The sequence below is a fragment of the Zonotrichia albicollis genome, chromosome 19, assembly GCF_047830755.1.
Source record: "Zonotrichia albicollis isolate bZonAlb1 chromosome 19, bZonAlb1.hap1, whole genome shotgun sequence".
Taxonomy (NCBI): Eukaryota; Metazoa; Chordata; class Aves; order Passeriformes; family Passerellidae; genus Zonotrichia; species Zonotrichia albicollis.
In genome coordinates, this window is record NC_133837.1 from 7,861,119 (window position 1) to 7,874,023 (window position 12,905).

Genomic DNA, 12,905 nt, shown 5'->3' on the forward strand with positions numbered 1-12,905 from the left:
CACACATCTCAAACACAATTAAAGTTATCCTGTTCCATGGAGATTTTGTTTGTGGTGGTGGAAGAAGATGAGGATGTCTTCCCAGCTACCAGGAGCTACATAAACCTGATGCCAAGCTCCTGCAGATTCCTGGTGGGAATGCTTCTGACAGAACAGAAATGTGCATGTGGGAAGCTCAGGTTCCTGGGAGCAGCTTTGCAGCCAGCCAGGCTCAGCAGACAGAAATTAAATCCAGGCCAGGGAAGGAGGGCTTACTCCCGGACAACTGTCTCTGTTTCTTCCCACCCACCCCCATCCCCAAGTAACAGATCATCATTTATAAAAGGAACATTAAAACGTTGAAAAATATTTCTTTTTTTTTTTTTCCTTAAAACACGATTCAGTGGCATTAGAAGGCTTTTTATGACAAAGTTTCTGTTCCGTGTGGTGCTGTGTGTGGTTCATTAAAAATAGTTTTCCACATTTCAAAGTATGATTCAACACAGTTTGGAAGCTTCAGTTGGTACAGGGTCAGTCAGAACGTGTTGATTGCATTTTACAGTATGTATGTATATATATATATATATGTATTTGTATTTATATACACACACACAGAGAATTGTATAAAACCCAGTGCAGCCATCCAGGACATGTTGCTGCTCAGGGAATGCAAATAATTATCAGCTTGTAGGAAATACTATAAATTTTCTACATCCCCCTTCCCCAGTCCCTGCACATGCACTCTGGGAACTGGACACTCCCCAGGTGTTTGCTTGCACCTGTGGGTGGAGAAAATACAGATCAATTCTTCAGAGTATATGAGATTAATCAAGGCAGGTTATATCTCACTGTACAGAGGAATGTGGCTGCTTCCTGCTTTTCTCCTGAGTGCAGGGTGTTGTGGTGACTCAGACACGAGGAGAAGGAAGCAGGAGGGTCCCAGGGCAGGGAACAGCATCCCTTGGAGCTGCAGCCTGCCAGGACCCTGCCCAGAGGAGAGCAGTGGGAACCTGGGCATTCCCAGCCCAGCACTCTCCTCCTGGGCAGAGAGGATGTGGCACATCACACACCACGCATCAGGACAATGACAAGAGTAACAAAAACACTTTGCTGCTCTACAGTTTCTGTTGTGAGAGGGTCTCAGAGCACTTCACAGACCTTGTGGTCTGAGCCCTCCATTGGACTTTGGACAATGGAAATTCCCATTATCATCACATGGGAATGAAGTGCTGGGGACCAGGCTGTGGGTGATGACACTCGGTCCCAGACCAAGTGTTCTTTCAGTGACAAATTCTCAGAGGAAGGAATAAGGGAGAAAAATGACCTAAGGACACCTGTCCCATCCACCAGCACACAGCACAGAGTGAGCTGTGGGAACACATGGTGGTATCCAGGGCACGAGGAAATTTGCTGAAAATTTTCTGTGGTGGTGGCAGAGTCCCTGAAGAGATTTGGCCTAAAAAGGCTCCCTGTGGGACACATCTGCTTGAAGCAGTTGAGGGGGTGGAAAAAAGACAAGGAAATGAGGCTGAGATTTCTCTGGAGGATTCTTGCCCAGGTAAGACACAAAAAAGCAGAGGGCCTGTGATATTTGTTAGCCACAACAGGAGAAGACACAGAGGTCAAATGGCCCAGCTCAGCATCAGCATGGGCTGCTTGAATGAAAAATTTCCAAATTTGCATCTGGTCCAGCAACTTCTTCGCTCACAAATGGAACATTTAGATGAGGACTAGAGCTTGAGACAGATAGCTATGGACATGGAGAGAGAGGAGTGTTCACCTACCCACAGCCTCCCACGTCACCTCTGCTCCAGCTCTGCCACCACAGCTCCTGGAGACTCTACAGTGCACTCTGCTCTCCCACAGTGTTCAGATCTCCCTGGCTTTGCCTGGGCCAAGGGAAAGTGGAAGAGCCCCAGAACCTCATCAGGGGCTGCCTCCCCATCAGCCGTGAGAGCTTCTCTTCTCTTCACACGAGTCCCACCCTCTGGCCTGCGGGAAGGTCAGCAGGGCAAGTTTTCACAGGGATTGTCTTCTGGGAGGAGAAATCCAGGGGTTGAGCCGAGGAGCTTGGAGGTAGTCAGGGGAGAGTAGTGTCCATCAAAGGAGGGGGCAGGAGGTGAGCTGTGAGCCTGTTCTCTCCCATCCCTCCCATGCCATGGACTGCCACCCTGATCCACAGACAGTTCTGGTCGTTGCCCAGAGTGATTTTGCCCAAGGCTGCAGGATCTGACCCTGGACACTATTATTTATTTATTTAATTTATTCCCTCCCAGCTCAGTTTCCGTCAAACAAAGCCCCAGTAACCTCTGACTGATGGAGTCCTTCTCAGCACAGTCTCCATCAGATGGGGCAGGATAAAGCTCTGGAAATAGGACCAGCTCCAGGACAGCCTGGGAAGGAGAAAGGCCACCTGGACACCCCACTGAGGCCTGCCTGTGTGTCCCACTGGGGTAAGGACATGCTCCTCCTGCCTGCCCTGCACCAGACAGCGCTGGTGCTTCACCAGAGCCTCCACAGGAGACTCACGCCCTAAATCATTGTTTGCTACAGGACTTGGCACAGTTGGGCTGGGAATGTCATTAAGGCCAGGAGGTGGGAGGTATTTGAGGGGAGGGAGGAGGGCAGAGCAAGGTTTAGGATGCCTAATGAAGAGTTGTTTAGGAAAAGAGTCGGTGTGGGGACGTGGGACATGAAGAGAAGTGCAAGGGATGTGCTCACAGCGTGAAGTCAGACATCACCTCACCCCGAGGAAGGAGCGTGCCTGCCCTGACCCATGGGGTGTGTGTGCATGTGCTGGGGCCTCGAGGGCACGCTGGGGACAGTGTCCAGCACCCACAGCTCCAGCACCAGCTCTGGCTGGCCTTCAAACCCTCTGAGACCCTTTCCTGGCTGCAGAAGTGTGTTCTGGTGGGAGTCGGTTCTACAGAGTTTGGTAGGAACACAAATCAAAGGGGGGGAAAGAAAATGAAAAGAAAAATCAAACCCAAATCTAACAAAAAAATAAAGCAAAGCCCAATCTGTCTGGAAAGCCAAAGGTAAAACCCTCTCAAATTCTGGACCCACGAGTCTATGTTTTAAAGATTTTACAAATATACAGTATCTAATTAGCATTATATCAGATATACAACATGCCCATTAATTATAATTATGCTGGATATATAATTTATATGCATGAAATGTAACTGTCTTCATGGTTAGGATTGGGACTCAGTGGAATTGGAATTTGGAAGGTTTTCTTGGGAGGCCATTGCAGGGAGAGAGAACCACGGAAAGTTACCGACCTGCTTTTCGGTAAACAGACACCCTCAGCCTTGTGCCTCTGCTAAGGGCTGGAAAAAGATTTGCTACATATGGATTCTAGGCTGTGAATGGGAGGAGAAAATGCTCAGAAACAGGGGAACTGGGCCATGGAAAATGCTATAGGGAAAAGGAACTTGCGGGGAGAATCCAGGCTCGGTGAGAGGCGCGGCAGCCTCGGTGGGGTCGGGACCTGCCCCAGCACAGGTCAGCAGTGTGGAGCTGAACGGGTTCTGCTGCTTCAGGTTCAGCAGTGGCGAGAAGCTGGAGGAAGAGAAACCCTCTTCCTCCTTCCTATTTACATGTTGGAGACACCAAGATACTAGAATGAGTGGAGAAAAGGGTCTAACAAGCGTTTCAGCATATTTGTGCTTATTGAACACGTCAACCCCACTACTTCCTACACTGAGAGAGCAGGCGATTTGTAGGCACTAGTATGTTTTTTTATCTTATGAGTATATTTAGTATAAACTAAAACTTTATTTCTCAGCCAGGCTATTCTTGTCCCTAGATCTGCCAGTCCCGAAGGAAAGTCTGCCCTTGAATTTGCTCCAAGGGTGACAGAGAACAGATGTGTGGTTGCTGATGGGTGTGGAGCAGCCTGGGGCTGGCCCCAGCAGCCAGGACTTCCCTACTTGCTACATAAAGACCAAACATGAGGACCAAGAACGAGGCCCCTTCCTGCCAGGATTGGGGGGGGGGGGGGGGGGGGGGGGGCTGCATTTCCTCCTCCCTGTCTCAGGCTGCTTCTCCTTGGAGCAACTGAAAAGTCCTGAATTCATGGAAACTATGGGGTAATGCAGGTGAGCCCTTGGAAGGAGCCATCGATTACTATGGCTTTCTTTGACAGAAACTGATGCACACCAGGAAATTCCCTCTGTCATCCCTCACTAGTGTCTGACTGCCGCTTCAGTTCTTCCTGTGTCACTGATGGAAGGGTGGCTTTAAAAACAACGTGGGTGGGACTGCCAGAGAAGTCTTTGCAGACACTGAGTTAGTAGAGGTTATCTTGGCCTATAAGGCCACTGCAGAACGGGGTGCTGTGGCCACCCCAGTCCTTAAGGAGTATCTACAATGCACTGGGTCGTGTCAAACAGTCACCTCGGTTTTGCTGGCGGTGCGGTAGTGGTGGTGGTGCCCGGGGATGTAATGCAGCTGCTCCACCGTGTTGTGCCGGCGCGAGGCGAACGCTTGGCGCTTGGCCGAGGTCGGGTTCATACCCAAGGTGTTGTACAAGTTATTTGAGGCACTGGGATGGGAGTGCAGTTTTGACATCCTGTAGCGATCCAAGACCGGTGTTGACACAAAGACATCCGTGTGTGACAGCGCCCTGGACATGGACTGCTCGGGGTAGGCCGAGCGCTCCGGGGACAGCAGCGGGTCCTGGGAGTGCAGGCGCTCTGCCGACAGCAGCTGCTCATCTGACAGGATCCGCTCGTAGGACATGCTGAACTCCTCGGGCATGATCCTCTCCGGGGACAGCACCCTGTCCTGGGACATGGCCCTGATGGGGCGGCGCGGCCTGTCCCGCTGGTTGCCCTGCTGGGACATTTTGATGACGTTGATGGGCAGCGTGCCCCGGGCCGCCAGGTCGGGCAGGTGTCTCCTCCTCATGTAGTACTCGTCAGCCTCTTTGTCAGCTGTGGGGAGGGAAATGAGAGGTTAAAAATGGCAGAGAGCTGGCCCAGGCCCTGCAGCTCCTCCTGGTGACTCCTGAGGGAACATCTGCCACAGGCACGGACAGCCCTGTGCGGGTGGTGTCACTGAGGGCTTGTGGCACACAGAGGAGTGTGAAATGTGTGGGGAGAGTGCAATTCCCTGGGCAGTGCACCCCACACTCCTCCATGTGGAAGCCAGGCCATGGTACTACATAATTCACATGAGTTATGGAGAAATTCCCAAATGTCACCTTCTCAAATTGTCACATTCTTCGCATCTTACCCTGGGAAAGAACAGGGCAGGTGACACAAGCAGACATCAAAACAAAGATCCTCATTTGAGAACATGCCCATGTCACCTCTGGCCTTAGATGAGGCTATTCCCTGGAGCCCATGAGTGACTTCATCACATTTTAATTACCTTGTTTAAATATTTGTAAATGTGGTCACAAACCAGGTTTGCTGGTCTCTGAGACACTGAATCACCTGCCTAAAGTTTCGTTTCCCATTTTTATAATCGACCTTGATTGATATGAGGGAATTTATTCCATGGAATATTTCTTGCTCTGTTTGCTGCTGCTGTATCTTAAACAATCTCTCTGCTGCTCTGAAATGCAGCACACACCCCCCACTCTCCCACTTTCCTTTTTTTGGCTTTGAGAAGAATGCTGTGGGCTCAGATAGGATGTTGGCTACTGCAGCTGTATCGTGATAGATCACTGGGATCCTACAACCATCAGTCTGTGGGTTTTATTTACCACATTGCCTGGGAGTTAATTGGCTGCTGGTCCCATGAGGCAGAGCTCATGTGGTGGGTGCTGACAACATTCCAGAGCTCTGCTCACAAAACACCAGCTCAGCCAAAGCTCTGCTCACAAAACACCAGTCCAGCCAAACCCTGCACCACCCTGTGCTGGACCATATCCCTCACTTATTTCCTCATCCCCTGTCCCACACCTTCCCTTCCCTTCCCTGCTGCCAGGCCCCTGTGCAGAGCCCAGATCCCTGAGGAGGTGGGCTTGGTTCCCTCACACCCAGGAGTAGGAGCTGAGAACATCTGTGCCACCAGTGCTGCTGCCAAGCCCTTCCTCCCAGCCCACACAGCCCCAAGGCGTGAGGTCACCCCCAGATCCCCTGTGCTGCCTTCCTGTCTGTGGGATCTGCTCTCCAGAGCTCACACTGCAGCAATGGATCTTTATTTTTCACCACCCAACAGCCCTCAGAAGGATGTCTCACTGCAAATGTCAGGCAGCAGCTCTCCTGGCCTCGAGCTCTCCTGTCTTTAAAATCACCTTCTAGGAAGCCTGAGGAGGTGGGGGAATTCCATATGGCCCCAGGAGCTGGAAGCATTTTTATTCTGTGTTTTGGGGCTGGTTGGAAATGCCAGGCTGGGTGTGCAGAGGCAATGCTGAGGCTGCTGCAGAGTGGGAATGAGGCAATTAGCACCCTGGCACTTGGCCTCTGCTCTGGATGAGAGGAGTTCCACAGGATTTGCCCATGTGACTCTAAATAGATGTAATTAAAGCACAGAACATCCCAAATGGAGATGTGCTTGGATGCTCACACCTGGCTCTGGTAATTGCCAGCAGGAGCTAAACCAGCTTATGTGAGGTTTACAGCTCTGAGGCTGCTGGAGAGGTGGCACAATCAGCTGGAAGGGCTTTGAAGGTGTTCCTTGGACTGAAAATGCAGCATGGGCTACACTTTAAAATGTTTTATCCATTAGGAGCATTAAAAAATCCCTTTTCCTTCCCTCTCCCACCCAGTGACCCTTGTACAGCTGCCATAGCTGAACCTTTCAAGGAGCTGATTTAATTTCAAAGATGTTTCCAAGCTCCCTCAGGCCTCCGGTGATGCTGAGGAGGAGGAGGAACATTTCCAGGTGTGGAAAAGCTGCTCATCTCCATCTCAGAGGAGCCAGAGGAGGAGGAACAGCCGTGTGTCACACCCAACAAGCTGCTCCAGGCAGCAGCAGACAGGCATTTTCCAGGCTGCTGGCTCTGAGAGGGGCGTCAGCCTGAGCCAGGGATGAGGAACAGAGCCTGGCAGAAATGCTGTTGGGTTAGGTTCTTTTTTGACTTAGAGATGGGGTAACTGAGAGAAATTTTAAAAACTTTTATTTTATTTTTAGTCTCATGTGAAGGGTGAGACAACACAAATTTTATAATTCACCCTATCACAATTAGAAGTTAAATATTTCTTAATTACAATACATTATAAGCCTTTCTTGGCCCACCATACTATACTGTAATTTTAATGTAAATGCCTTAAAGCCAATCACCTAAAATTGCCCCTCGTGGGTCCTACTTCAATGCATCTTTCACAGTTCTATTTCTTTGAAGTACCCAATCTTATTTGCAAGGCCACCCTTTGAAACTTGCTTCTAGCTCCATTTCTACAAATGAATTTTTACAAATTAATTTCCCATGTTATGTGCAGCACCACACACATGCCTCGTGCCAAGGGAGAGCACTGGAACCTCAGAATTCTGCACCCAGGGACAGCAAGAAACAAACCCTGGGAGAGCAGAACTCCAGGGGCTTTCCAGGGCTGGGAAATGTGGAGGGTTGGTGGCACAGCTGGTAAAAACCAAAGTTTCTCTGGGAATCGAAATCTTGGAACCATAAAATGGTTTGGGGGAAGGAATCCTAAAGATGATCCAGTTGAAACCCCTGCCATGGGCGGTGACATGTTCCAGGCTGATTGATGCCAACCTTTGAAACTTGCTTCTAGCTCCATTTCTACAAATGAATTTCTAAAAATTCATTTCCCATGTTATGTGCAGTCCCACACAAGGGAGAGCTCAGCACAGCCCTGGAACCTCAGAATTCTGCACCCAGGAACAGCAGAAGAGCAAACCCAGCTGTAGGCACGGGAGAGCAGAGCTCCAGGGATGGGAAATGTGGAGGGCTGGGTGCACAGCTGGCCAAAATCAAAATTTCTCTAGGAAATGAAATCTTGGAACCATAAAATGGTTTGGGGGAAGGAATCCTAAAGATGATCCAGCTGAAACCCATTCCAGGCTGATTGATGCCATCCTCATGCCACCAGCAGGGACACATCACACCCTGGCACAGCTGGCACTGATCACCCTGCCCTTGTCCTGTCATTGATGCTCATTGGAGAAGGGACATTGACAATTTTATCCAAAATAAAACTCCAGTCCAGTGTGCTTCTCCATCAAGGATGTACTTAAAAATTATTAAAAAAAAAAATAAAAACAAATAAAAAAAGAATGTCTTAAGAGGATTCCAAAAAAGCAGAAATTGTGAGCAGAGAAAAAGGAATCACTCGTGAATTGCTTGTCAGGATTTTTTTCTTTTTTTTAATCGTACTTCTGGATCTTTCCTTGTGTTTTTCAGACATTTGGAACTGGAATTACTAGAAGTTATGCTTTCTGCAAACTTCCTGGGCTTTTTTAATTGGTTTTGTTGGGATTTTTCTGCCCTTTATTTCTTGCTTTGGCAGTTTCTAGAACATTACTCAGAGCTGGTCTTGGTCTCACCACACTTCAGAATATTTGAGTGCTTCAACTGCCTTGTCCTCAGGCTAAGCTGTTTTGCCCTCAAACAGTTTTTTGGCGGATTTTTTTGGGTTTTTTTTCTCATTTGGAGGGAGATCCCCAAATAAATGCTCTTACACATTCCACCTCAATTCCAGATGCCTCTGCAGACAGGCAGAGCAGAGCTTCTCTGGCACTGGAATTACAGAAATGAGGTTTACAGAAATTCATTTGTGGTGCTCTGGGAAGGGAACGTGGAGCAGAGCAGCCAAATTCAGTTTTTCTTCCTTCTTATATAGCATGGTGAGAAGAGATGCACGTGTGTGTGCATGTGAGGCCGTCACAATAATCCCTCTCGTTTTTTAAAGGTAATTTTCCCCAGCTTTCTTCCTCTGCAGCTCCAGCAGGTTTCCTCTCTGGGCTTGTCTCTCCTTGTTTTAATTGGCTTTAACATTTCCAAGCTGCCCAGTCACTCGTGATGATTCTCCAGCCAGCACCAAGTGGTTTAATATGCCTGAAAACAGGAGCTGCCTCCCTCCCTGACCTTTCTCACTTTGCTAAGAAGAGCAATTCCCTGGAGCCCTGGGCAGGATGGAATTAATCTGGCTGCTCTTGCTCAGCTCCATCCTCACACCCTCCCCTGGCTGCTCATTCCCAGGGCACAGGGGGTGCCAGACCCTCAGAGACCCCCAAAACCCCCCAGGGACCCCCCAAATGGGGTTCTGTTCTCTTTGCCCTGAAGGAAGGGCAAGGGAGATAAAAAATCCTGGTCTTTCACCATCTGTCTCTGCTAATTGGAGAAAAAAAGTAATTTTTCCATGCCTGGCAAGCCAGACAAACAAGTGTTTGAAATATTTGAAATACAGATTTAAAATATATCTATATATAGATATATTTTTTAAAATCTATATTTCAAATTTATATATATATAAATATATATTTCAATCTATATTAAATATATATAAATCTATATTTCAAGTTTTTATATATAAATTTGAAATATAGATTTATATATATTTCAAATATATATATAGGTTTATATATATTTATATATAAAAAATTGAAATATATATATTATATATATATTTCAATTTTATATATATAAATATGAATAAATATATATTTATATATATAAATATACATTTCGATCTATATTAAATATATATAAATCTATATTTCAAATTTTTATTTATATATAAATTTGTTATATAAATTAAAAATATCTAATGCTTTGTTTTTTGCTCAAATAGAAGTATTTGTTAATGATCTCTTCAGTTACTTTTATATTTTATTTTTTCTAACTGTGACAGGAAGTCCATTGGGAAGAAACAATTTTAAATTTAAAAAATGAATGCCAAATAAGTAATTTTCGAACTCCAGCTTTTAGACATCACACTTTTTTGTGTTTCCTTCATGCAGAATAAGAACATTATCTTGCTGGCACTTTGCAAGGGAGGCTGGGGAGTTGGAGCCTCTTTTCCCTTGGCTCTGGAGTAGAGCAGCTGCAGGAAAGTGATTCAGAGATTCTGGAGGTGCTGGGTGTGCTCAGTGCCAGTGGGAGCAGGGAGGGCTGGGCACTGCCAGGGCTGAAACTCCCTGGATGCTCAGGAACAGAGTGGGGCAGTGGGGTTGGATCTGCCAGGTGCTGGGCAGGAGGCTGGGCTGGCACACAGCAAAAACCACAGGTACCCTCCCAGAAGTGAAATTACCTCCACACCCATCCCTGCTGGGGAGTGCCAGCCAAAGGAATCCCCACTGGAGATGCCAACCCAGGAGTGCCCAGCTGAGGGAAGGGGTTATTCCTTACAAACAGAACCGGGGCAAGCAAAGGAGCTGACACTTACTGAGTCTCTTGAGAGATGAGTATTTACTGGGGTTGGTCTTGACAGCAGACTCGTAGGAGGGCGGGAGGTGGGAGAGGTTCTGGAAGGAGCGGGAGAAGGACAGGTCGTAGGGCTCGGTGGCTGAAGTCAGGATGTTGTTCATTCGTGGCTTGTCTGCAAAAAGAAAAAAAACAGAGAAAGGCAGGTCTGGAGTGTGCCCCGAGGGGATGGAGAGAGGCTGGCTGTGCCCACAGGCTCCAGCAGGGAGCAGAGCTGGAGCTGAGCCTCAGCCACAGGGCATGATTCACACTGGCACCAGCAGATCCAGGAGAAACGGATCCTGTGCTGCTGCTTCCTGTCACACACAGCAGTGATGGGGACAGCAAAGTGCTGCCTCACATCTCCTGGGGCTGCCCAGAGGGATGGGCTGAGCTGGCACCCACCCTGGGCATGCAGGGCTATGCCAGGCAGCATCACTCACCTTCACCTCCCCAGTATGCCCTCCCCATCCTCAGGGACACAGAACCAGTCTGGGGGCTCCTAAACTGGGGCATCATGAGCCAGATCTTTAACTCTTTAACCAGCATCACTCACCTTCACCACTCTGTGTGCCCTCCCCATCCCCAGGGACACAGAACCAGACTGGGGGTTCCTTAACTGGGGCATCATGAGCCAGATCTTTAACTCTTTAACCAGCATCACTCACCTTCACCACTCTGTGTGCCCTCCCCATCCCCAGGGACACAGAACCAGTCTGGGGGTTCCTTAACTGGGGCTGAGGATGGTCCAGCTGCCCTCTCTGTGTGCCAGAGTCCTCAGGGATGCTCTGAGCCTGGAGGCTCTGGGGCTCTGTGGAGACTCACACCTCCTTGCACTCAGGGCTGGGAGCTGGGCACCTCTGGGGGCACTCAGAGGGCAGGACAAGGTGTTGGGGATGTTCCTGAGGAATGAAATACCCATTCCTGAGGGGTGCAGGATGCCATTCTACTCATGTCCATTTTGTTGGTCACTGAGGTTTCCAGGCAGGGTCCCAGTGCCCTCTGTCACACTTTCTCATGCTGAGGGCACTGAGCCCAGATGCTGAAATTGAAGTCCAGACTATCTGCAGGGGTTTGAAACCTTGTTCCTTCACTACAAGCTGGAAAATGATCTTTAATCAGCCCAGCCAAGGCACAGGGACCTGTAGAACTGCAGTTACAACCCCCAGATGTTCAGATATTAAAATGGGCAGAGAGGAAAGGATTTAACAAGGCAGGAACTTGAATTTTTGGAAGCAGAGCCAGAACAGAGCAGTGGGCTCTGTCAGACCCCACAGCAGTGATGGAATCAGCAGCTGAGGCAAAAGGTGTTCACTTCAGGTATGGTCTGCAAATGAAATCAGAAGGGTGAATTCTCTGCAGGAGCAGCAGAATGCCCAAGCTTGGGTTCACACATTCCTCTTGTACATCCCTAAAGTGTGCCCATGAAGAGCAATGCATGATCAGGGTGCAGTCACCTGCCCCAAGCCCTCTTGCCTCCTCTGCACCAGGGGCTGGTTGGGATAAAAGCTCAGATTCTGCCCAAAGGTAACAGATCAGCAGGGAATTACCACCTGGAAAACTGCTGGCTTTGTGCAGTGCCCAAACACTTGCTAACTTCTCCCATTTCCAGGAAAAAAACTCAAAATAAAATCCACCCAGGCAGAGTGCAGACATTTCACAGACATTTTTCTAGACCTGACTCATACATAAGTGAATCTATTTCCTGCAAGAAACATCTGTGAGAGCGAGGCCAGTCCTGCCCTGCTGCCTCTCTGCTGTGTGCAGCCCTGCTTGTTGGACAGCAGAACCTTTGCCTCCTCCCTGAATTTTTCATTCCAGCTTGTCCTCGATGCCCCTGCAGCCTGGAAACGAACCCAGCAGTTCATCTGAGTGTCTGCTCAGGGATCCAGAGCTGCTGCCACAACTTTTCTCCCACTGGGGCTTCCCCTGGATGTTCCAAACCTCCTGTCAGCCACCCTCAGCACTGCACAGTGTCACAGACAGGCTGAGGCAGTCCTGTAATTACTGAATTACTCTCACAGTAATTCTGTAAGAAAGAAAGTAATTCAGTGGTGAAAAATTCCTCCTCCCAATGCAATAACCATAAATCTCATAAATCTCCTCTCCCCTTTCTCCTGCTCCTCTCTGCTCTCCTGGAAGGGGGTTCTGGTGTGGCAGGAAGGGCACAGACCTGAGGGATCTGGAGTGGCTCCTCTTAGAGACCAGCATTTCCTTGCTGATGATTTCCATCTATTTTATTTGTGGGGTGCCCTGATGAAGGAAGGAATGTTGCATCTGACTCCATGTTCTCAGAAGGCTAATTCATTATTTTATTATTCTATATTATATTAAAGAATGCTATACTAAACTATACTAAAGAATACAGAAAGGATACTTACAGAAGGATAAGAAGATATTAATGAAAACTCATGATTCTCTCCAACACAGCTGGGCCCTGATTGGCCAATAAGTCAAAAATATTCACATGAAACCAATCAAGCAATCCCCTGTTGGTAAAAAAATCTCCAAGCACATTCCACATGAGCACAACACGGGAGAAGCAAATGAGATAATTATTGTTTTCAATATTCAATTTTTAAATTTTTCTCTGAGGCTTCTCAGC

The 12,905-nt window shown here is 48.2% G+C and overlaps 1 protein-coding gene across 3 annotated transcripts in view; it reads right to left on the reverse strand.

Annotated features, from left to right (window-relative positions):
* Window positions 1–314: 314 nt before the first annotated feature.
* Window positions 315–12,905, reverse strand: part of SHISA6 (shisa family member 6) — a 146,114-nt gene continuing 133,523 nt past the window's right edge. For all 3 annotated transcript variants that reach the window (XM_074555098.1, XM_074555099.1, XM_074555100.1), the window contains 2 exons: window positions 10,284–10,436; window positions 315–4,919 (listed from right to left, as the gene is read on the reverse strand). In XM_074555098.1, coding sequence (XP_074411199.1) covers window positions 4,369–4,919; window positions 10,284–10,436 — 704 coding nt within the window. In that variant the 3' untranslated portion in view covers window positions 315–4,368. The remainder of the gene's footprint in view (window positions 4,920–10,283; window positions 10,437–12,905) is intronic.